The sequence below is a fragment of the Leptinotarsa decemlineata genome, unplaced genomic scaffold, assembly GCF_025532065.1.
Source record: "Leptinotarsa decemlineata unplaced genomic scaffold, Ldec_3_MD MMD2_tig00001719_RagTag_RagTag, whole genome shotgun sequence".
Lineage (NCBI taxonomy): Eukaryota > Metazoa > Arthropoda > Insecta > Coleoptera > Chrysomelidae > Leptinotarsa > Leptinotarsa decemlineata.
Window position 1 is genome coordinate 10161455 of NW_027412569.1, and position 24948 is coordinate 10186402.

At 35.7% G+C, this 24948-nt stretch overlaps 1 protein-coding gene across 7 annotated transcripts in view; it reads right to left on the reverse strand.

Moving 5' to 3' along the window:
* Pde8 (Phosphodiesterase 8) overlaps window positions 1-24948 on the reverse strand; it is a 219236-nt gene that overhangs the window by 65468 nt on the left and 128820 nt on the right. For 5 of the 7 annotated variants that reach the window (XM_074176480.1, XM_023167837.2, XM_074176482.1 and 2 more), the window contains 2 exons: window positions 7997-8053; window positions 5856-6046 (listed from right to left, as the gene is read on the reverse strand). In XM_074176480.1, coding sequence (XP_074032581.1) covers window positions 5856-6046; window positions 7997-8053 — 248 coding nt within the window. Of the gene's footprint in view, window positions 1-5855; window positions 6047-7996; window positions 8054-9051; window positions 9231-9285; window positions 9411-17307; window positions 17629-24948 lie in introns of those variants that run through there. The other 2 variants (XM_023167858.2, XM_023167831.2) reach the window with 2 other exon arrangements.

Consider the following 24948-nt stretch of genomic DNA (forward strand, 5'->3'; position numbering starts at 1 on the left):
ATAAAATGAGGATTCTTACCTCCATTTATAACACGAACGAATGCGGATAATATACTCCACACTAATAGAAAGCCATTCAACCTACAGTATTATAGCATGGGGTGCAGCTTTGAGAACTCATATATCAGCACTCGAAATTACCCAAAAATATATATTGAAAACCATCTACCGAAAACCCAAAAGATACCCAACAGAAGAACTTTTAAAATTTTTCAAAATGTTAGATATACGTCAACTGTATTTCCTAAAGGTTACCATTTATCAACACTCTAGAAAATATGAGCTCCTAGCGATAGAACACCACCACAACAATAGGTATAGAAACGCAAATAATTTTTTCCTCATCAAACCTGAAAAGAATATCAAGCAGCGGGCGTACCTGTATCTTGGATCGAAATGTTTCAATTCCCTTCCACAAAAACTGAAGCAAATATCGCCAAAGATCTCATTCAAAAGAGAACTGAAAAACTTTTTTAAAAACACTCCAAGAAATGAAATCCATAGAATTGTAGAAAATAATTTATAGAAACCCCTTATTGCTCATCTGTCCACATTATATTCATTTATAAATTCATACGTTTTAACCGTTGACTATTTTTCATATATTTAGATAAAATGGTTGGGCTTATTTGAATTTTCAAATTATAAGTAATCAATTTTATGCCATATATATTATTTTATCAACTATATACTTATTGTTTATATTATATATTTTTATATTCCTTGTATGTACTACGTTATGTTATGTTATCATTATCTTATATTTCTTCAAATAATTAATGTTATATTATTATATATATTACTTTTATCAACCATAGACTTAGGTATTGTTTATTTGGATATTTAGATATTTTATATTCTTTATATGTACTATGTTATATTATCATTATCAACTTCAGATTCAATTGAACCTCCCCGTCTAATCCCCTACGCACAGACTTGATCTTCTGTAGGTTTGCCCATTTATTCCCCTTCCCCGCTTATCGTCTGCACTGTGTCATATGTATGTACAAAAATGTAAAATAAGAGGAGAATAAATTATTATTATTACTATCATTATAGTTGTTATGAATAACTGCGCAAATATGTCTTATATTTTTCGATGCTTGGTATAGAGGTGCAATGATATTGAAGATCTAGTTGACATTTATAGAACATATTCCACAAAGAGTTCCAGAATGCCTATAGTACGGTTTCGTTGTTGAAAATTGCAGAATTTGTCGAAATATTGTCTAAACTGTAATATTGTACCTTCCCATTGTGATCATCATAATTTCCAATCGATGTTTTTTCATTTCCTTGTTTTTGTGACTTTGGTACTATGATTGATGAAAATCATTGATCCGGTTTCTGCAGCCCCCTTCTGCAGAACCAAGATACTGAGATACTATTAGTTTGTGGTTTTTTCACTCTGATTGGTGGTTAAGCCAATCAACTGACAACTGCATCAGCAAAAATTTGGGAAGCTTTCCTGTATTGTCATTGGAAAACAAATCCACATGTTTCTAGAACGCTGACATAAGCTAACTTGAGTGTCACACCAAAAGTGGTTGCACTTATGTCTCGCTTGCTCTTACGCAGTTATTTTCATCAAGTATTGTTCTTGGTTTTTCACATTTTGTCTTCAGTTGAGGACCGCCTGCCCGGTACTGATGATGCTCAACAGGCTGAAACAGCTGTCTGCCGGTGACGCCTATATTGAAATTAAATTAGAGACGGTTCAGTTGGTTCTGAAGAGACCATGTCCGGTACTGATGATGGGGCAAGTACCACGAAACAGGTCTACCGGTTGCTCGTATGGACCAAATTAATTTCTGCTTTTCATGGTGGGAAATAACTTGCAACGAGTATTCCAAATCGAAGACGTTGCACAGGTGCCTGATGGTTTTACTTCAACTTTCTGCGCGGCATTAGCTGGGTTAATTGTTATTTTTCCGTCGGGTATCTGTCACACGTACCTACAAGGTCTACATGATAAATAAGAGGTAAGGTGTTTTCACCTGAACCAGGAGCATGTCATATGCACCTCTCCGGAATATTAATCATTATTCCGACTCCCACCCCGGAGCAGAGTGGAATAATACAATCAGTATGCTCTGTAACCACGTGATCCGCCCGAGTTGCCGGGGACCTTCAACCGCTCTTAGGATGAGATTCTCATCCAATGCGTTCAGTGCTGTAGTATCGAAGGATTCAACGGTACCACGGACATCGGATTAGTTATAATAAACGGTCGGAAAGTGATATTGTGTTTAGTTTATTCGCCGTTGTTATTATTGGTTTTAGTTTTTGTATGTAACTTACCACAAAATCTTCTATAATAATATCCTTGAATTTCGATTTTATATAAGCGCACTTCGTTTCAAGGTCACCGAGAACTTTGTGAATTTATGAGAGAAATTAGTGAGAGTAGACTTACTGGTTGATTTTTACTATGCCCGGAGTATGTGTTCAAGGAGTTGCTTCCTGGCTTTGTCTGCAGTCTATCGCACACTGAACACTGAGTCATGCCGGAATACGGCTAGCGCTAAGGGTTAGAGTGGGAAGAAAAAGAAGCCAGCCATACTGGCGCCTTTATGAGCTGAGTTAACAAGCGGTTTATCCTCCCACAAGGAGTTATCACTTCAAAAAAATCACATTCTGTTCGATTTTCAACAGTTTGTTTTTTGAAAAGTCAATCTAGATCGAATCATAAAATAACTCCTTTAAGAGAATGATTGTCTAGCACATTACAAGTGACCAGAAAAGTAAAAGTTTGTCAGAGATGAAACGGAGCCACGGTCCACTTTCTTCAAAAAATAGCAAACACAATACAAATTCCATCGGCATTCGTAAACGTACAAGCAATTTTCGATATTGACATCGACTTGACTCGAGGAAGTGGATTTCGAAGAGTTCGGAATGTAATTTAGAGAACATGTACATATACGTTACGTTACTTGACATTCGTTCCATGCACTCACTTAAATTATACTGCTCGAATAGATATACATCTGTAATACAGAGCAGTACACGCAAGTAACGATTTCACTCGAGAGATGAGGAATGTAGAGTTTCATTTCATTATTGTTCAAGTTATAGTGGTATATTTTCGGGAAAGAATGATTTTTGGGAAGGAAGCAAAAAAAAATTAAAAGAGAAGTATAGTCGAAGTAAACGATATTGTGAACATTTAAAGTTGGTGGCACTCTCAAAGGCCAAAAAAACCAATACATAGAAATTAATCAGCTGCGAAATAGTCCACGTGCACTGTAGAATTGGCGGTTCCTACTGGATAATTTTTATTAACCGAGTTTTATAATTGGCTGAAGAGACATAAAATTAAATTTGAAGTCATGTTATGGTGACGAATTGAAATCGGGGAATGCGAGGATGGTTATCGCCGTCTTGTTCAGTTCAGGACTGATCGCGATTTGAGTGTTGAAATTCGATATTGGCGCAGTTATAATTACTTGAAATTTTTGTTATCTGTTTGAAATGTGGCGTCCTTGGACAAGTACTAATAGTAATAACGGGTGTGATAACAACGCAGCTTGTGTAGTGATTCTAATAGCGATGGTGAGCAATGCAAAAAAGAGATACCAGTGAATAAGATTGGGATGCATTTGAACATTGAAACAGAGAGAGTAGGTTTCAATGTATAAAAGGATCTTCATCTCAAGTTTGGTTTCGAAGAAAACAAACTATTACAAGCAACATCAGATTTGACCGAAATTCCTTCCTCAACTGTACGTAAAATAGTCAAAAACAAACCTTATGAACGCAAGCGCGATGTGATACAGATTACCAAAACCATTAGATGTTCATCCAATGAAATCATTGAAAAAACAATATACGACTGTTACAAAAGCAATGAGATTCCTACAACTGAAATCATAGGGAAGAAATTGATTACTTCCGGCCATAACCTGAGCTGCTGTGACAAAACTTTTCAGAATTGGATAAAGAAAAACTAGGATTTACATTTGAAATAATAAGCAAACGTCTAACAAAAGGAAAGCAGAAGAATATTGGAATGGCGTAACAAATACTTAGAACAAATAACTAAATATAGACAAGAACAACGGCAAATTTTCTATTTGGATGAAACTTGGTATGACACTCACGACACAGTTACGACAAAACTCTTCAGGATTGGATAAAGAAACTAGGATTTAGATTTGAAATAATAAACAAACATCAAGCAGTTATGGAGAGCAGGAGAATTGTGGAATTGCGCAACAAATACTTAGAACAAATAACTGAATCTAGACAAGAACAACGGCAAATTTTATTTTTGGATGAAACTTGGTATGACACTCACGAAACGAAAGGGTGGACTGATGGTTCGAGAATGTGTACGCCTAATATGCCTGCAAACAAAGGATCGCGACTAATCATTGTGCATTACGGAGAAAGGATGAGTTCTTGAGTACTGTTGACTATCATAAGTCACACTTGTTTGCCGAAAGTTCGGCAAACAAGTGTTGCCCATCTTTACACTTGGCTGCACCGCACTGATGAGGCCAATAGCCAGAAACACGTGTTCGCGGTTTGCCTTCCTTTTTGGAGTGTTATGTCAACTATTTGTTGTGTGACTCGTCACCAGTTCTGCGAAATTTGGACATTTTTAAACAGTCCACGTACATTTAGCACAATAATTTTAAAAAACTTTCACTACTGCCTTAAATAAAAATTTTATTTCGAACGTTAAAGTAGATATTTTAGGAAACAAGTCAAAAACTAAACCTCTGTGTTCAACTTTTATTATTCATGTCAACATAAATTTTATGACTGATTTAATTGCTTGTAGAATTAGCACAGTCATCGATTCAAGTAATTAGACTCCAATAAGGCCATAATTGTCAGTTTGTTTATACACATGTCAATTTGTGAATAATTATCAGCAAACGATTTGCTATTTCAACATTTTATTAAGGATAGTCCGCTAGATATTGAAATCATTATTGCTTTTTCTAAACTCAACTTCCATTTGATAAGTTATCTAATCAACAGTTCGAAATTTGTGTCGAAAAACAAAATCGGAGTCAGATTATGTGTTGATTTTCATTCACGAGTTTTTTCATTAACTACGATATTTGCGATTACAGATTGAGAAATAGGGAAGTCTTTCAAATATATTCTCTAGACTGTAAAGAACATTGGGGCATATAATTCCATGTCATTAAAGTTCAGACGACTCAAAAATAACTTAATTCAGCTGACAGTCATATTGCGTACGAAATTTCAGGATAGGGAGATTCTTTCAACCACTAGATATGAGGATCAAAAATCCTACAACTATTTGGGACCAAAATCATTTCATTTTTTCCTTCTACAATACAAAATGAACGTATCACAGAACCTTTGAAAATATTACTGGGAATGTGTCTATTGTTAAAAATAAATATTATTATCATTATTATATTAAGAATAGAGCTCAACAATGTAAGAAATCATTTTATGAAATATACCAATTTGATGCCTCCAGGTGTTCATCACTATAATCGTAACAAGTCATAGTCTCAGATAAAATGATAACGTGATAATTGCGGTTATGAATTATCCGCTAAACAACATATTCTATATAGATAGCAACCGTCGAACGATTGTGATATTATATTGACATCAGATAATATTGTAATATCACAATATAATTCCTTTATAAAGGCAATAAAACCGCATATAGCGGGTCATAATGAGGTCACTAGAATCGTAATAATCTACAATATTATTTTAAATTACATTCACTTACTCTACCCACAAATCCAGCCAACATTTTCAAATCCAATAATGTTATCGAAAGTGTATTTGATTAATTCCCAAACTTCATCAAATGTTCTGATAATATCTAAAAATCTAAAGAAATAACTCACCGACATAATGTATCGTGGTCCAGCCCTTTGCTAGATCTAGTGTCGATCAAAACCAGATCATGTGACTTTGCCTGATACTCGTCCAAAGCCGTAACGTCTGATGAACAACTGGTGATTTCGAAACCCAACTTTTCGGCTGCCTTCAGTAGTGTTTCTCCCGCTTGATCCAGATTGGAAAATACGGTAAGAATCTGTAAGACGAAAATAAAAGTATGAGGTTGTTTCGAAAGCTTTGCCCGTTTTAATGTCATGTGTTTTTTATGCTGTTAATTTTTTCTAAATCTTATTTTTTGCCTCTTTTTAGCCTTTTACTATACCATATCGTTCAGCGATTTTTGGTCAATTTTTCTCTACCAATTAAAATTGTCAGGAAAAAAAAGTCAGAAAGCTCGAAAAGAAGGAGCCACACAATATCAACAATCGACAGAAATTGTTAAGTTTCCAGGTATGCTCTTTGCTTTTTCGCAACCGCCAAACCACCAAAAAAAAAGAACTTGGTTACTATGTGGTGGTCAACAGAAGAGGTTCGATCCTGATCCACGACAACGCATGTCTGCACTTTTCACAATCGTCCGAAAATTGAACGAATTGAGCGTCAAAGTTCTACCTCAACCACCATACTCCCCATACTCCGTCCCAGTAAGACAAAGAAACTTTTTCTGTAGGGTCCATCCAACTGTCTCTCTCACACTCATTGAGCTTATGGATAAAATAAATGGCGATATCTTCATAGTCATTAGAGATAACACCATCAAACCTGGTATCGTTGGAATCCTCATAATTTTCCCTAACCGTTCTTGTGATAATATATAGGATGTCCTATTTAAAAATCAAAAGTTGTTATCATTTCCGGAAAAGCCGAAAGTTGAATTTGTTTTACAAATATTTCAGAAAGTGCCGTCTAGTGAGCATATTCAATGTTTCAAGTTTTAGAAATATCGCCAGAGAAATAAAGGAGAAAAAGGGGTTGTACCATAAGTCTGTGTCACACGGTATACAGACGGCTCAAAAACCAAAGAAGGCTCAGGATGTGGAGTGTACTCCAGATCAATAAGCCTAAGGATTGAGTGATAAATGGGAAAAAATACCAGCGTGGTTCGAACAGAACTGGCTGGTATCTCAATCGCCACAAAAGAAATAACCAGGAAAGGAATTTCTGGCAAAAACATAACAATCTGCAGTGACAGGAGACAAGCCCTTAGGCTTGAACAGACAACGTGTTACCTCAGGGCTAGTACTAGAGTGCCACCAAGGTTCAGCCAAAGCCTCGGTAGATAATAACATTATCTTGAGGCGGGTTAAAGGGCACGACAGGAGTTAAGGTAATCGCATTGCCGACTTTTTAGCCAAGGAAGCGGCTGGACTAAGGATTTTGGACCCAGTGGCACTTGGCCTACACCTGCTGATATAAAGGAGATGTCTCCTAGTGACCTGTTCACCTTCCTGGAAAGGACAAAATGGACGATGACCTAGGAGGACAACTCCTCGGGAGGATGTACAATGGGTCACATGTGGCCAAGTGCTCTGGGCCTACACTCCCCCTTCCTGTTCTACAGATACAGATACTATCTTTTCAAGCACTTTTCAACGGCAGAACCTGAACCAAACAAGACCAGGCAAAGACGGCCTTCGTCGACTTCGTAGAATTCCAAGCATCCAATTTTAATGCTGTAGTTGTTTTTTTTCTTTGTATATGTCACTTATACATGACTCAGATCAAAATAAATAGATATAATTTCTTACCGTCCTAAATATTTCTTCCCAGTTTGGGTATCACATTCGATAAAAAAAATAACATAAATCTGCTTCTTTACTGATTATTGTGCATGAAATGTTTATTGATGTAGGCGAGTCTCAACACTTCTGAGGAAGCTATTATATAGCGAAACACGTGTTGCTGTTTTGTAAACTGTTTCTTCAATACTGAATGATATCTATCTATAAGCAAATTTTTGGTTGCTCGGGGTACATTATTGAAGTATTCGTAGTAATCTCTATTTTTGTAGTCGACTTCAATAGGTCATATCATTTTTTAAATCAGTTAAGAAATTTTTGAATGTATCTATCACATTCAAGCATACAGAAAATCAAATTGATTTTTCTTTATAATATTACTTTATATTGTATTTTATGATTCTTACCCTCAAATTTTTCGTAGGTGGCGATATTTGTCCAAATTTCACTTCATAGGGTCCTCTCTGTAACAAAAAATACGATATTGAAAAAATTGCAATAAATTTCGATAGTCTATACTGTGAAAATGAGGTAAATGATCATTATTTTTCGCTGGTACTAGTAAGAAATCGAAGATACTAAAAATTTTGGCAACACTCAAATTCCAATTCTAAAGTCTATTGATAATAATAATCACCAAAAAAGATATTGCATTCAACATTACACAAAATACTAGTAACATTGAGAAAACATGTTTTGCCATTTCACAAATTTTGCCAACATTTATGTTACAATAAAAATTTACCTGGGAAGATTTCCCAATTTCAATTTCCATGATGGAATAATGTGTTATTTGTGGAAATCTGCTATAGAAACTTGTAGCTTCTGATTCAGATGTGAAAAATGATACTTATTCGTTTTGAAAATGATTATTGGATTATTTTGAAAAAATTTAAACCTTTGAAGAGTAAATAAGTCTTAATAGAACAGAATCGATGACCCTAAAAATAGATTTCGATGTCGAAAATTTTTTATTAACGAATATAAACGTTATGTTTTGAAGAATTCCTGAAAACTTTATTCAATCTAAACCGTTTCCAAAGGAAACGCTGATGTGTTGCTTTTTGAATTCCAAGCAATCTACAATTGATATATGTCCACTTTTTCATTATTTTCATTTCTGGAAAAATTGAGATATTTATGATACTATATTCAATATTATCATATTTTCTCAAAATTGTTGTATATTCAAGAGGTCAACAATATCACCAAATTGTTTCCCATTATTTTAGTGCAAAACTTTTCGCTTTTATATATTTCTTTGGACTGTAACGAAAATTCATTAAAAAATTCATGAAAATAAATGTATTCTCCAAATTTTCCTCACAACTCACCGAATTAGAAGATTTTCGCAAAACCCTATGCCCAAATGATACATTTCACCCAATAATTAGAAAATCTACTGTTTCTACACATCAAAAATTCGTAATATCGAAAAATCCAACAAAAAAAGGTTCCTTTCCTTCGGTATCGAAAACACAAGCTTCCTCCTTTTCCTCACCCTTCTCTTCGGTCTCCACGGAGTAACGAACTGAGGTTCCAATTGAGGATCACTCTTATTTTGGTCTTCCCCGGATTCAAAGAGGCAATTCACGTTCATCAAACAGAAAATTGATTTTTTCAGTAATCAACTTAAAAGCGCTGCAACATATACCACTCGATAATTATAAGACATTTCATCGAACCGGGTTCTTACTTTGCATTCAGACAATTTGTATATTTAAAGATTCAGGTAAAAACCATTTGAAAACTGTATAAATAAACATTCGAGTAAAAGTAGCTCCTTGTCACTGTCAAGAATTGAATTATGTGTCACCTTAATATAATTTATTTGACAAACAAGAAACATTTACCCTCCTGAAAGTGGGCCAGGGTGTTTCTGATTGGGCAAGTCGTTATAGTGCTCGAAGGACAATGTTCTGTGAAAGAGAAATTGGGGCGTCGGTAAAGGAAAAAACACCGAGTGTTATGGTTATAGTTTCTTTATCCCTTGAATCACCCCACACGGAAAAAAGTCCAAGAAGTTTTGTGAAGGATGGACTCATCACGCTACAGTTAAATATTGTAAACCAAATAAGGAATCCAAAAAGAAACGTATGCCTCCCCAAGGTGTATGTTTTACAGCGAAATACAAGTGTTCCCAACCACCTGATAATTCCTATTTATCTGTCTTTTATCGATCTAAAGAAAAAAGTAGACAAACACGGCAAAGTCTCACGAAACATCAAGAATAAAAGGTTTTCGACACGCCAAACTCTAGAGGTTACAAGAACCACAATAGCCGTATTTCAAGAATAACGTAAAATTCCACATAAAAAAGGATTCAGAATCGATTCCCACAAAGGTGGCCGTGAGGGGTGTCAGTTCTGTTCTGCTGCGAAAATAAACAGATACGCTACAATTTCAACAAAAGCATCTATTTTTTGCACCATACGTGGATATTTATAACGAGAGAAAAGCAGGAATGAGCTCTCACTGAATGTCAGTTTTGAAAAGCCGAATCAACAAAGAACTTTTTTAAGAAGTCCTTAAAAACAACTACGATTTTAATTGTTCTGCTAAATACTGTTTTCATACCATTCAAATCAGAAACATAAGGAAGCGGAGACAGAAATATTTATATTGTTTGAACGACATATATGATATTTATACAAAACTTCAGTTTTGTGAGTCATCAAATATTCAAATAACCTCTGTATGATCCATGACCACATGAAAACAGAAATTAGAACATTCCTTCTTGAGGCAATTATCTGCGTAGCTGACAAATTTAACATTCGGATTATTAAAGCATCTGGGCTAAAGTCAAGTGGGCTTAAGAATTCATCATGGTCTACTACTGCCGTATGATAGTTGTTGGTTCACAGATGGATCAAAAACACCTTGCAGGAGTTTTTCAGTCGCAGACCCAGGACAGAGATATCAACCTGCCTAGGAACATATGCGACTGTATTTCAAGCGGTAATTTCGTGTCTTGTCTTTTCGTGTCAAGAACACATGAAGTAATTTCTTTGGTGAATTTTGTCCTGTATATACAAGATTTAATGTAAAGTAGACACATTATTTAGTTGTAAGCGAAAAACCGAAAGAAGTACAATGAGGCTGCTGACTCCCTTGCAAAGGAGGGTGCTGCAATCAGCTTCATGGGACCAAAACCTGTCAATGGCATCGCTTTAGGCTTTGCCAAACAAAAATTGAACACCTGGATAGCAAGAAGATTAATGGACTTCTGGCAGAATCTTTCAGATTCCAAACAGTTGTTGGACTACAATAGGGATGAACTACGATGTCTAACAGGCCTTCTCACAGGTCACTGTCATTTGAATAATCATATGCAGAGACTAGGACTGTCGAAAGGCAAAGTGTTTGTGCCTGCCCCACTGGGGACCGAATCAGGTTTTTAGAGTTGACCTGTAAGACCATTCACCATACAAACTAATCGGCCCCGTTAAGAAGCTGGGTTTATTTGGTCGAGTGTGAATAGGTGTGAGCCACAATAAACCCTTGCGGGTTGCGGTGGAGGGTCAAATAGACCCACTAACTTTGGACTTAACCTGACGTAACCTAACTAGTGCTGTATAATCTGGTATTTCCTGACGAGTATGTAGTTTTGCTGTTGGAATAAATCAAGCTTTTGGAAACCTGAAATGAAAAACAAAACCAGCCACAACAAAGGAGAGCACAAAATATCTGTGAACCTGAGAGTCTTCTAGAGGAACTCAATCACCTAAAAAATGCCTTCAAAAGGAATGGGTACAACGGAATAGAATTTGAGCGGGCCATGTGACTCAGGAAAGAAAACACCAAAGTAACCCCAGCTAAGCTGGTCGAGGGGAAAATCTTTTTTTCCCTATGCTGAGAATGTTGATGACCGGATTGGGAGAATCTTAGACGTGAAACCAATATTTAAGCCAACAAAAACTAACAGACAAAGTCCAAGGTCAACTCAGGACCCCAGAGAACCTTCAACAACGCCCGGATTCCTTGTAGCTGCGTAACTACGAAAAGAAATATAGGTATAGTCGAAGTAACTGATATAGTAATCTTAAAGGTGTCGGCGAAGTCAAAGGCCAAAAAAACCAATACAAAGGAATTATGCCGCAACGAGTTAGTCCACGTGGACTGAAGAATTGGCGGTTCGTATTGGATGATTTTTACTAACCGAGTTTTATGATTGGCTGAATAATAAAATTTTGGCCGAGTCATAAAATTAAATTTGAAGTCATGTTACGGTGACCAACAGAATGGAGCGATGAGTACCGCGTTGTGTGTGTTATTAAAGGGGAACTGCTGGAAGGTAGGGGGCACTTTATCTTTTACTTGAACTGTACCTAAACACAAGAGGACTGTCCAATAAACCTCCGATAAACCAACCAATCAACTGTGGCCGAACATGCGCTCAACAAAGGAAACACTTACATCATCTCATTTGAAGATACATTAATACTCGATAATAAAAACTACTATTCAGGAGTATATGGAGAGGCAATAGAAATTCAAACACACATGAATGAGTTCAATAGAAAAGAAGAGGCAATGAACATTGATGAAATCTGGCTACCTGTCCTCAATTCTACACAAAAAAGGTCAGACAAATCAATTGAGTGAAACCAAGCCACGCACACCAATAATAATATAAAATCGGAGTGGAATACCAGCTTTGTAGTTTCTGCGTTGGTAACAACGAGAATAACAACTCGAGCACTGCGATCATTACCTCATCGCCTTTTATAATGTGTACCGCAGTCGTAGACGAAACGTCAGACATAAAAATCTGCAGACCACCTCCGTTAAAGTTCACATTCTTTGTTCATAACTGAAATAATTTCATTTATGACTATATATTGAGAATTTTGGCATTTTTCCAATTCATAATTCGTGAATGATTTGCAAGAAAGAGTGATTAGATTGAAAATGAGGATCTTTGAAAAGAGGTTTATTTTTTTAACGTTTGTTTACTCCCTAAACCATAAAATGGAATGATTGCAAATATTGAACCGAAGCCTTTGAAAAATACAATGTTGATCGCTAGATAAGACTTGAAACAATAATTGAGAAACCGCTAAATAAAGTGTTTTATTTTGACGGAACTGAATCTTTCAAAATACTCATCTCATATCACACGTGAAAAATATCGCTAAATATATCTTATCCCGTATATCGATTTCGTTTAGATTTTGACTTAAATCGAAACTATGAAAAAATATATTTTTATGATCTAATCATCGAAAACATATTAATTTTTTTCCAAAAACGGGCAATCCTATGTATTCTTACCTCTGAAGTGGCAACAGATTTGAAATATTATTTAATTTACTCATACTTCACCAAGCACAATGAAGCACAGTAATGCTTTTACTTTTTTGCAATGTCTCTCTTCCAGGACCTATCATAGCGATACATTTCATAGACATGCAAACTGCTAACACAACCTTGTGCACGCATAACAGATGAATTAAAAAATATTAGTCTTCTTTACTAAATATTCGCAAGGCATTTAAATAACATTAATTGATTTACACGCGAAGAAACGACAGATTGATGCTGATTGATATAGAGTGCAGGATGACCCGATCTAACATTAATTAAATTATTTCATTGTGAGTATTGTAGAACTGAGACCCAGACTGTGATATTTGCCTCCACAAATCTGAACGAACCTCTCATAGTTCAATACATTATATCTATACTTTATAGTGAATTATATTCAAAATGGATTCAGGAGAGGAAGATGATGAGTACCTCATTGTTTTCAATAGTTCATACTCCAATAACCACCTTTGAAATAAACCGTTTTTTTTTTGTTCTAATCTTAGAATTTCACATCTGAATAACGATAAGATTTTCGATATTTTGTGGTTTACATAGGATGAGCTCATACCAATAAATTTCAGCAGAGGTGCTGTTCCGAAGGCAAGGCAAATCATTCTTGAGTGCAGCTCGTTTATCTAATCTACATGGGTAGATGATAAAATGTTTAGCGAATCTCTTACTAACTTTGAGTTCAAGTTGCGAGTTTTGCGACACTATTTAGCGGAAGTACAAAAAACCCAAGTAATATCTTAGTTTCAGGTAGTGTAACAAGTGATACAGTAACATTAAAACTAGTGAATATAGTTACTAATAAAACGTACACGAAAACATAACACCTTATAACTAATAATGATGATAAAATTCTTCAAAAAATATATGTTTACAACTTTCAATTCGAATTTTGAAATAGACGACTGCCTGTTTACATGAAGACAACAGAAAACAAAATAACGTCAACTTAAGGTGATTCAACACGTAACAAAAAAAACAACGCAATCGCAACCTTTCATTATTATGCATGCCGCATCTGTTTGTGATGCTGTTCTGATGTATTTTCTTTCGCCTTGGTATCAATTTTGCTAAACTGAGATATTTATGCATATCAAATCGTTCGGTCTTAAACAGGGGGTCACTTATGAGAAACACGTTGATTTTTAAGACAAAAAACATCAACTTGAACCCGTTCTTAAAGAAGTACTATTCTATTCAATTCAAAATAACCCGAACATAGGTATCAGTTCCATGTCATTCGGCTCTTATGCAAAATTCATATTGTTTGAATACTTCCCGACTTATTGAACGTAGTAGTGAAAAAATACCATTTTGTTTAACACTTGAGGACGCAATATATATCACCTGAGAGATCACAGTAGCAGCTGAATCATACATTGGGTCAGATGCAGCCAATGGTGGTCACTACTGTCGAGAACATTTCCACCACAGGCTGAATAGAGAATATCAAACACCAGACTAGGGAAAACGAATTTTTAACGAACAATAAAGTCTCTGGTAATTTAGGCGATGAAATTTCCCCCCACGAGGTCATCTATGGAATCGACAGAAAACTCATTCCACGAATATTAAAAATAAACGATGATCTCCTTTACACAGCCAAGCTGCGATATCGATCGCCAAACCATATAAGTCCACTGAGTTTCACTGCAAGGAAATTAGCTGTAAATCTTGGGACAACGTATTCATTAGTCGACACCAAACAGAACTGTCTGGTGTTTTGGTAGCAGTTAGGTTAGAATAACAAATAATAGACTAGGGAAAACGAAAACCTGATTCGGTCCCCAGTGGGGCAGGCACAAAGTATATGCACTGCTGTTTCATCGTTAATGAGGTAGTCGTATAGTCAAGGTGCAAGATTCTCACCTTGATATAGTCTATCCATTCCTAATTGGAACGGCAATAAAAATAAGAGTACAGTCATAAACATTTCTTGCCTGTGGCCCGTAGTCACCCAGATAGTTAGTAAACGTGCTATCAAATGTAGTTGAGGAGTATAGGCTCGGCTAGCTGGACTGGGTGAATATTAATATTTTCCCGTTTCACAATATTTCAGTGCCGTGTGTTCGTGGGGTTACGTGAGGTAGTGAGTGGTGTTGCAAACCAATTTTTGAAAACTTTTTCTAGAGATCAATTACCCAAACTGATATTTTTGCACTCAACGCGCGTTTTGCTAACAAGGTTAGCATCTTCAAGAAAAGCAAATTGATACTGAATCTAAAGACAAGGGTTAGCTGTTTATATACCTACAGTTGTTTGTTAAATGATGATTATCCTAATTGATTTTTCGGTAATTAACTAGTGGAACCACTACCTGCAAATTAATTTGTCAACAATAGATTAAAAAGCGGACAAATTGATTTGCAGGTAGTGGTTCCACTAGTTAATAACCAAAAAAATCAATTAGGATAATCATCATTTAACAAACAAAGTCCACATCGGACCAAAAAACGTTAGGTATATAAACAGCTAACCCTTGTCTTTAGATTCAGTATCAATTTGCTTCTCCTGAAGATGCTAACTTTATTAGCGAAACGCGCGTCGAGTGCAAAATATCAGTTTGGTGTTAGGGTAATTGATCCCTAGAAAATGTTTTCAACGTTTACACCAAAGGTTCCAATCTCATCGTTTGAACCGATTTTTGTGAAAATCTTAGTGTTTTTGGGTACTTTCATTAATATGGCTTTCTGGAGACCTTTTGAAATAAATGATAACATTACGTGTGAGGAATCTCTGTCAATCGACAGTGATCCGGAATTTGAAAATAAGGACTTACATGTTCAAGTTCAGCGAGTAATTTTGAATATTCATGAATGCTTGAAGAAGGAAAACTGTCACACTTCACAGAATGCTATTGTGAATAGAATATGCGAGTTAACGAAACTATCTCGTTCGACAGTTCTTCGAGTCATTAAAATAGAGGATGTCATTGACCAGGAAATGAAACGGAAACAATTGAATACAAAATTCGCAAACGTTGATGGTGCTACAAAAGATGTGATTCGGCGAACAATTCATGGTATATACCAAAAAAATGAAGAACCAACCTTGGAAATGATTTTGTACAAATTACTCGACTATCCCGATTACAATTACAAATCTTTAGAAACTCTACGAGGTGTCTTATTGTCTTGTGGTTTCAAATATGAAATATTGAACAAAAATATTGAAAATATCAAACAATTTCTGTCAGGCCATGGACCACCAAGTTGGTTAATTCATTTGTAGTTAATATAGAGTGCCTTACGATAACTACAAATAAATATAGTACAGTAAATAAATGGAATGGTTGTTCTAATTCATCTATAAATAAAATACGCATAAAATTATTGTCCTTCAATCATTATGTAAAATCTGTAACTGTAACGAAAATTGCATTATAAATCAATGCGATTTTTGTGGTTGTATACTCTACTAAATTCTGAATCCTTGGTTCAGTGTTAATTAAACTTAAACGCGTATCAGCAGTGGCATCCAACCGATTTCGGTGCTTATTTTTAATAATCAGAAGCGCCGAAAACATGATATGTCGAAAAAAATAAAGTTAGGTAACCAATATCAATGTTTCGAAGCTTTTGGCTCCAAAATTCTTCAAGATTAATTCCTGATTCGAATGTATCTTTTAAGTTGCTGTCATATAGCATATCAATTACTTTTTTTCGAACTTCATCAGGCACCTCAGGAACCTTTACAATAAATGGATTGTGGATCAGTTTTTGAATACTTTTATCCTCGCGGTCGGGAAAATAACGATTAAATTCAAATTCAAGTATTTTGAAAGTAATGTGTTCTTTTGTATTTCTTCTACAATTCCAGCACTTTGTACATCAATAATTTGATTAAGCTTATCAAACACAGAAAAATTATTACTTTCGACCTTGTTGATCCATACCTCGATTTTAGCGACTTCAAATTTCCCGATCCTTGCAGTAGAAGGTTAAATTTGTTCAGTTGCGCAAAACATCGATCAAATAAGCAAAATATATTTGAAATTTGGACTCGCAAAACTGATCAAACAACTTTTTGTTTTCCTTGTTAGTTAAAATAGTTTTACTTCCTCTCTTAGTTCGTACAACCTCAACAACATGTTTCCTTTGAAAAGTCAACGCACTTCCGTGTGGAAAAGCAAAGTTTCATGTTCAGAGTTCATATATTGATTTATTGCATCTACAACATCTGAACCTTGCGACGTCGTTTCAAGTTCTTGAGAAAATAGTAACTCTTCTTCAAACATTTTAGCGGCGGGTCGCATTGTATCGTGTCGACTCATCTAACATATTTATAAGGATGGCTCCGCGGACCGCTTGGGATGCTTCCAGGGACCACCGGTGGTCCGCGGACCACCGGTTAAGAACCACTGGTCTAGCATGTACGTGAGTTTCACAAATTTTACCTGCTTGGCCTGACTGAGTTTCAGTATAGAAGAGGGCGACTTTGACGCCCTCTTCAGTGGAGGGTTCGTGGTCGCCTCCAGGTCGAACTGGATCGTCCTTCGAGGTTGATATCTCCCCTGCCTGGGCTGATTCTCCGTCGTGTCCGTCTCGAAATGGTCCAGGACATCGCTTTCCTCGCGTCCGCACGAACTGAAAATGCACCACCACCGCGACGAAGTTTTTTTCTCGTACAAATTGAACGACGAACCGTATTTTTTTTCGTCGTTGGCGTACACGACGCTGCCGCAATGTACACACACGTCCATTATCGGTGTACTAAAGAGATATTCGGATGTGAAGCTGATTTTCACCAAACGATACGGTGCTGGGCAGATAAGATATTTTTTCGATAAGTTAGTTTAGATAACTGTTGGCATATGACATGTTTCGCGTGCTATTATTTGAATCATAACATTAATTGTGCCACATCATCATCAAATGAGCTCAGAGGGTTTTTCTTGTAGGGGAGGGGTTGAAAAATCAATCCGAATTAGATAAGGGAGCAATTGAACAAATCGGGTTGAATTGAACGAGTTGAATTGAATTCTACTAGTTGGGACCCTGATTTTCTACTATGATTCTAATATGATTTAGAATCTATGAAAGAACAAATGAAATTGAAATGAACAGTTAAAATATCAATTAAATTGAGCAATAAAACATGAAATGAAATTACAATGAAACAAACTAATAATTAAGATGAAAATGACCACAAAGTAGTAAGAAATTAAAATGAGCAAAAAAGTGAAAGTCAAACAATTAAAAAATAAGAAAGGGATTTCCAACCAAGTTACTTTATGACGTTTCGATTGTTAGTATCCACAATCGTTTTCGAGTTTCAATAGGTTCCGTATCTCTACGCTAGTTTGTGTGAATGCGTCATTGGACAACCTATATGCAGCTTCTTTGAACTTTCTCTTAAACCGATGTTCCTCCCTGTAGATAATCTAAGCTTGGGACCACTCGATGTTATATTGATGAGTCCAAAGATGCTCTGCTATTACTGATTTGCTGGTTTATCCTCGCTATGTGTGTTCCTTGTGCTCGGCAATGCGAACCTTCAATGGCATAAAACCAGATGAATCGTGTCCACCATATTTTCAAAAATATAAAATTTCAACAGTTCCATGTATTTATGTTTTCAAATGTTATTTGCAACATGCAACATGTTATTTATGCAACATGTTGAGATGTATCAAACATGTTCTCATTGCCATGGTTACCCAACTAGAAACGGAGACCTCATCAGAATTCCTGCACACAGCTCATCATTCTATGAAAAAAGCCCCTCATATAGAGGTATAAAGTTTTTCAATCATCTTTCCGCAAACCTGAGAGAGCAACGGAATGAAATTTTCTTCAAATCAAAATTGAAAGTATATTTGCAAGACAAATGTTACTACAGTAGGTATCAAAGAATTTCTTGATGCAAAATGAAAATGTGTTTGCTCATATGTATAAATATAAATGTTATACATGTTTTTATGTATATGTGAACAAATTTATTAAATTGTGATATTTTAATATTGTTAATTGAAAATTTGTCTATTATCACACGGGTTTTTATTTGTGACGTATCCTATATCATGCTGTATGTGATCTGTAAGGATTGAATAAAGATTATTATTATTACACTGCCCGAAAGCAAGATGCATTAGAGTCTTGATGATTCCTCTTTTGGTAGATTGATGGTGATTGGATTCCTGGTTCAGATACTGTCCCATGCGAGTGGGTTTTCGGTATACAGGTGTTTCACACTTAGTGTCGGATTTTTTTTTGTAGAGGAGGGGTTAAAACTCATCCAATTTTAGATAAGCGAGCAACCGAACAACTCGAGATGATTGGTTTCTCCAGTACGAAAGAAAAAACCTCATAATATCGCAAACACAATCATCATCATGAATTGAAAAAACAATATCATCGAATGATAACTGAATATATATACAGGGTGACATATCTTCAGTATTTTGAAATGATTGGAACATGACCATTTTTTTATTATTTAGCGTTATCCTGCTTAGCTCATTCATTCAAAAAATGTATCTAATACTTCCAATCAGTACGGTACTAATAAAAAACACGCCACATATTGTAAATATTATCTGTAACTACTTCCTTTCTAACTATTTCTACTCAAAAATGACTCGGTATAGTATTTATTGAAACATATCGGAAGATTATTATCCTCAGTGGAAGTTGTGTCAAGTACCATTGAAAAGTTAATTGAAAGCCGTTTAAAATGATTTGTCAGTATATCCTCTTCCTAATCGAGACTGTAAGAGTAACATCTAAATATATACTCGAATTATTTTTTGAAACAATGAAAAAGATTCAGTAATCAACATTTCAAAAATAGGCCAATTTTTCATACGATAGATAACTATGCAAACTGAATGAATCATATAAATTTATCGAAACTCTTAGTACCTACCAATCAGTTGTTTTTATCTTTTTTTGTATTAAAAATCATATCTTTAATTGAATAAACATGAACTTCACATGACGTATCAATGATATCTTTATAATTATGGTTATGATTGTTTTGATCTATTTGGACGCAATATATTTTTCAAAATAACGCCAATAAAAAATCATTCCAAGAAAACGTTTCACCAAAAATTTAGCAACCGATTCATTTGAAAATGATGGCTGTCGACTATTATTGATATAGTTAAATTGCTTTGTCCCCTAATCTATATCAGTTGCTTACGCAGTTCCTCATTTCCCTAATCCCAGCTTATACTGTCTGCCAATATGACTCAGTCAGTTACAGACAAAGACAGAATGATCAAAATAAAATGATGAACAGTTTGAAATGATTGAATTTTATGCTAGTAACAAGAAATATTGAAAACCTTTCGAACAGTGTACATTGTATAAAATTGTACAGATTTTAGTGAAATTACCCAGGGTGTAACTGAATAAGTGTGAAACATTTATGGAGGTGATTCCTCATCGAAAAAAAGATAGGATCTTTCATATAAAGAAACTTCATTGGAGCATCCCTTGTTAAGATACAACCACTTAAAGGGGGCACATAAAATTTGTATGAAAAAGTTACAATATTGAAATTAACCTGACGTTTTGTACTACCAAAAAGACAGCCAGTAATTCATTTGCTTTACCCTATGATTGTAAGGGGTGGGAAACGCAACCCCTAAAATTTATTTCCAATGTAACTTTTTGTCTTATTATTTGTTTATCATTTAAAAATTTATTTCCGATGGCCTGTTTCATTCTAAACAAAAAATGTCTCTTGGGTTTTTTGCCCAAAATGAACCAGTTCTCAGCAAAAAATTACTTTACGAACAACTACAGAGATACATCGTCATAAATGCGAACTGGATTTATTGTTATTTTGTAGTTATTACCTGCATTGAACCATTAAAGGGTAATAAACAAAACCAATTTATTAATAACAAAACACAACATGTAGAAATCATAGTAAATGTTCAATATGTCTACTTTCAGACATTACGCATGCGTCTAGACGTCGGCGCATTGAGCCACGTATTTGCTCAAATATTCCTGGAGTTTCTCTGATTACCCTGCATGCATCGATGATGCGGTTTCTGAAATCCTCTACATCGCGAACAGGAGTACAATAAACCAAATGCTGTAAATGGCCCCAAATAGAGAAATCGAGAGGACTGAGATCCGGGGATCGAGCGGGCCAGTCCTCCTCGACCTATCCACTGATTTGCATATGTTTCAGTTGAATGCTGACGTGCTACTTGACTAAAATGGGCGGGAGCCCCATCACGCATAAAAAAAATGTCCCTTCTGACGTCCAAAGGAACTTCCTCCAACAGTACTGGATGCACTTCTCTTAAAAATTGAACGTATGCCTCACCATTTATTCGAGGAGGTAGAAAATGAGGCCCAATTGAATCATCCCCAATAACTCCGAGCCACACGTTAAGAGAAAACTGTTCTTGATGATTAGTTTCGACAATAGCGTGAGGGTTTTCATCAGCCCATATGTGATAATTATGAAAATTAATAATCTTGTCCCGAGAAAAACTACATTCGTCTGTGAACTCTATCGTCTTCAGAAAGTCACAATTTCTTCTAATCATTTCCAGCATCCGATTGCAAAATTCAAGACGGTTCGGAAAGTCTCGCGGTAACAGTGCCTGTACTCGTTGCAGATGGTAAGGGTATAAGAGTTTTTCCTTTAAAATTCGAAATACCGTCATATGATCAACATTTAGCTGAAAAGCAATCTTTCTAGTACTGGTAGTATGTTGTTCTTCAATCAAATTAGGAACTGCTTCCTCAAGCTGTGGTGTTCGTACTTCTCGATGGCGACCACAATCCTGCGTTCTTTTGTCGAATTAACCATACTCTCGTAATCGTTGATGAAGTCGAGCAAATATTCTATGTGAAGGATGCTGCCGTTCAGCATATCTTCTAGAAGCTTCTAACCCATTCCCCTGCGACGGACCGTAAACGTAATGCATATCAGCCATTTCCTCATTTGTGTATGCCATTTTAATGACAAGTGAATTATTGAAGTAACAAATTAAGAACAGAACAACAACACAAAATTAGTATTAATTCAATTTCGAAAATTCACAAACTGACAGCGTCATACTAGATAGATTAGTTTCATATTTCCGCATGACGATGTATCTCTGTAGTTGTTCGTAAAATAATTTTTTGCTGCGAACTGGTTTATTTTGGGCAAAAAACCCACGAGACATTTATTGTTAAGAATGAAACAGGCTATCGGAAATGAATTTTCAAATGGTAAACAAATAATAAGAGAAAAAGTTACATTGGAAATAAATTTTAGGGGTTGCGTTTCCCACCCCTTACAACCATGGGGTAAACCAAATAAATTTCTGGCTAAGGGTTTTTTTGGTAGTAAAAAACGTCAGGTTAATCAATATTCTAACTTTTTTAGTGCTTGTGAAAAAAATTGTTATACAAATTTTATGTACCCCCTTTAAGGGGCTGTAGCTTATCAAGGTATGCTCCAATGAAATCTCTTTATATGAAAGATCCTATCTTTATTTCGATGAGGAATCATTTCCTTAAATGTTTTACACTTATTTATAGTTACACCTTGTATAACATTAGGGTTAGTTACTGACAGAGTTACACACAAGCCTTATCGATTACACTATTCAAGAGAATAATAACAGAATTCTATAAAAAAATTATTTAAAACCTGTTTCGATGTAAGGAAGCTTCATCAGTTACTGGTACAGTAACTGATCTCGCGCTTTGAATGAAATGTACTGTAACATTTGCGTCAGTAGTCTTTTTGTTGATTGAAATTATTTATTTTCTATCTGCTTTCAATCTCACTCTCATAAAAAAGAGGCGAAGATACATGAAATGTGCAGTTTTTATATGCAGCAAATGCTTGAACACGTAGATAAATTGGACTCAAAGCACCTTTTTTGTTGAATTTAAAGATTTGCTCGAGTTCTTCACCTAACATTCTTCATTGACCTTGGCTGCCAGTAATAATCGGTGAATGTTTCCTTTAGATGATTTAATTTATACGAGGAATTGTGCAAATTTCGGATATGCGGTTGGTTACCTCGTGCACAGGCAGATGGGGCGATGACAAACCTGTTATTTGTTGTCCGCTTCAGCCTAGTTGACCAGGAATTCGATTTTCAATTATCAGAAATCATCGACTTTATGATAGACTCTACCTTGCACTGACTAGTGGCCAAACAGCCCGAAACCGGTCTGCAAATGTGTTTCAATAATTGGAAATCTATTGCGGCAATTATATCGCCAACAGCATATGCAGGAATAACTTCTGTGAAGAATCTTGCACTGACACCTGTCGAATATAATCCAACGCCCTTCGTAGTATCAGCCAGGGGAGTAGTTGTTTTCTGATAGGTGTCAGTATATTGACCTATAGTGCAGGGAGTTGAGAGCGGCCTGAATGAATTGTTCTTTTAAACGATTCGAATGTATTCTTTGTATACCTACTAAAATTTTAAATGTAACATAAATTCGAAGCAAAGAAATGTTCTTTCTACCCCAACTTTTTGAAAACCAGTGTTTTGAAAGATGCGATGATTTGAAAGGACTTTCTCCAAACAACTTTAAATAACTTTCTCAAAACTTTATAAAACTGAGTTTTATAAACATGTTAGACACAATTTTGGTTTTTGCGTGATTTCTTCTCGAGAACCAAAATTTCTGTTCCGTTTTTTCTTCTCCTTACCTGTATATTGATAGTTACATTTTTGAACCTGATAAAATCGCGGAACTTGATGGAAATCTAGTGAATGAGCAAAAAAGCTAACTTTTTATTACATCTCACAAAAATAGCTCGTTATAATGAATCTTAAAGCAGTAACTCTAATTTGAAAATACTTCAAAAACAATATCGAATAATTAAAAATCCCAATCCTCAAGGATTAAGTATCCTAACGATACCTTTCAAAATGTCTTCAGAATTATCGGAATATCTTTTCGGGTAATCCCTCGGAAAATCCTGTAGACAACGGCGAAAGCCTCATTTAATAAGTTTTCTTGATGAAATGAGCTGCTTATCAACGTGATACGGGACAGAAAGGGGGATTTTACATTTCAAATTAAATTAGAAAGTGGAAACCTCACAGTGGACGAGTTGAAAGAAGTTTTTGTTGCCCGCCGACATGGAGATTGCAGCATCGATAAAAAATATCTCTCTTGGAATACTCAATTCAGATTTCTTATTGAATTGATTATGTTTGTGGAATGAATGGAGCTGATGTAATGAAGTCAACTTTGAGGGGTTTCTTGGTTTTGATCAATTCAAAAAATTCTTATTCAGAAGTTGATTGGTGTAATCATATTATTTCGCATTCATAAAATAATCCTGTTATGCTGTGATACGCAATAAGCGGATCAGTCTGAAGTTTTAGGAAACACAAAAAAAAGAGTCTGGCTGAGATACGATGACGACACCTTCATAGGATGTGGATGCAGAACTGGAAACCTTTCTGAAGCACATCAAAAGCATTAAATCCTCAATCACCTACATAATGGAGGAGGAATTCCAAATAGTTGACATTCTTAGACGCATTGGTGAAGAGGACCGACACTAAGTGGTAAATATCTGTATACCGAAAATCCACTTACACTGGACAGTATCTGAATCACGAATCCAACCTCCATCAATCTACCAAAAGAGGAATGATCAAGACTCTAGTAGATCGTGCTGTCGAGCTCTGTAATACAAATGAAGGTCTCGAGAAGGAACTAGGCATCATAAGAAACAATCTTCAACGGAATGGTTGATCCACAGTGATGGTGTTTTTGGCGAGCGCATTGGCTTGAGATGTGGAGGTTGAGCAAACCGGCCATCGGATGGCTAATTCCACGTATCCCCGCTGGATACGGGAATGACAGAATCACTTGTGGTTCTGTTATTCCCTAACTGAATGGCATTCTAAGGTGTTTGTGTATCTGTGCCGAGAAGATGAATGACACTGAGCCTATCAGCTGTCTCTACGGAACCTTGTAGCATCGCCTTGTCACGGGGGGCTCTGCCGTGATTGACCTTCTTTCCCTAACCAAAGTACAATACCAAAACCTGCTTCAGATCCGGAAACACCACTCGTAGCCACCAGGCCACCAAA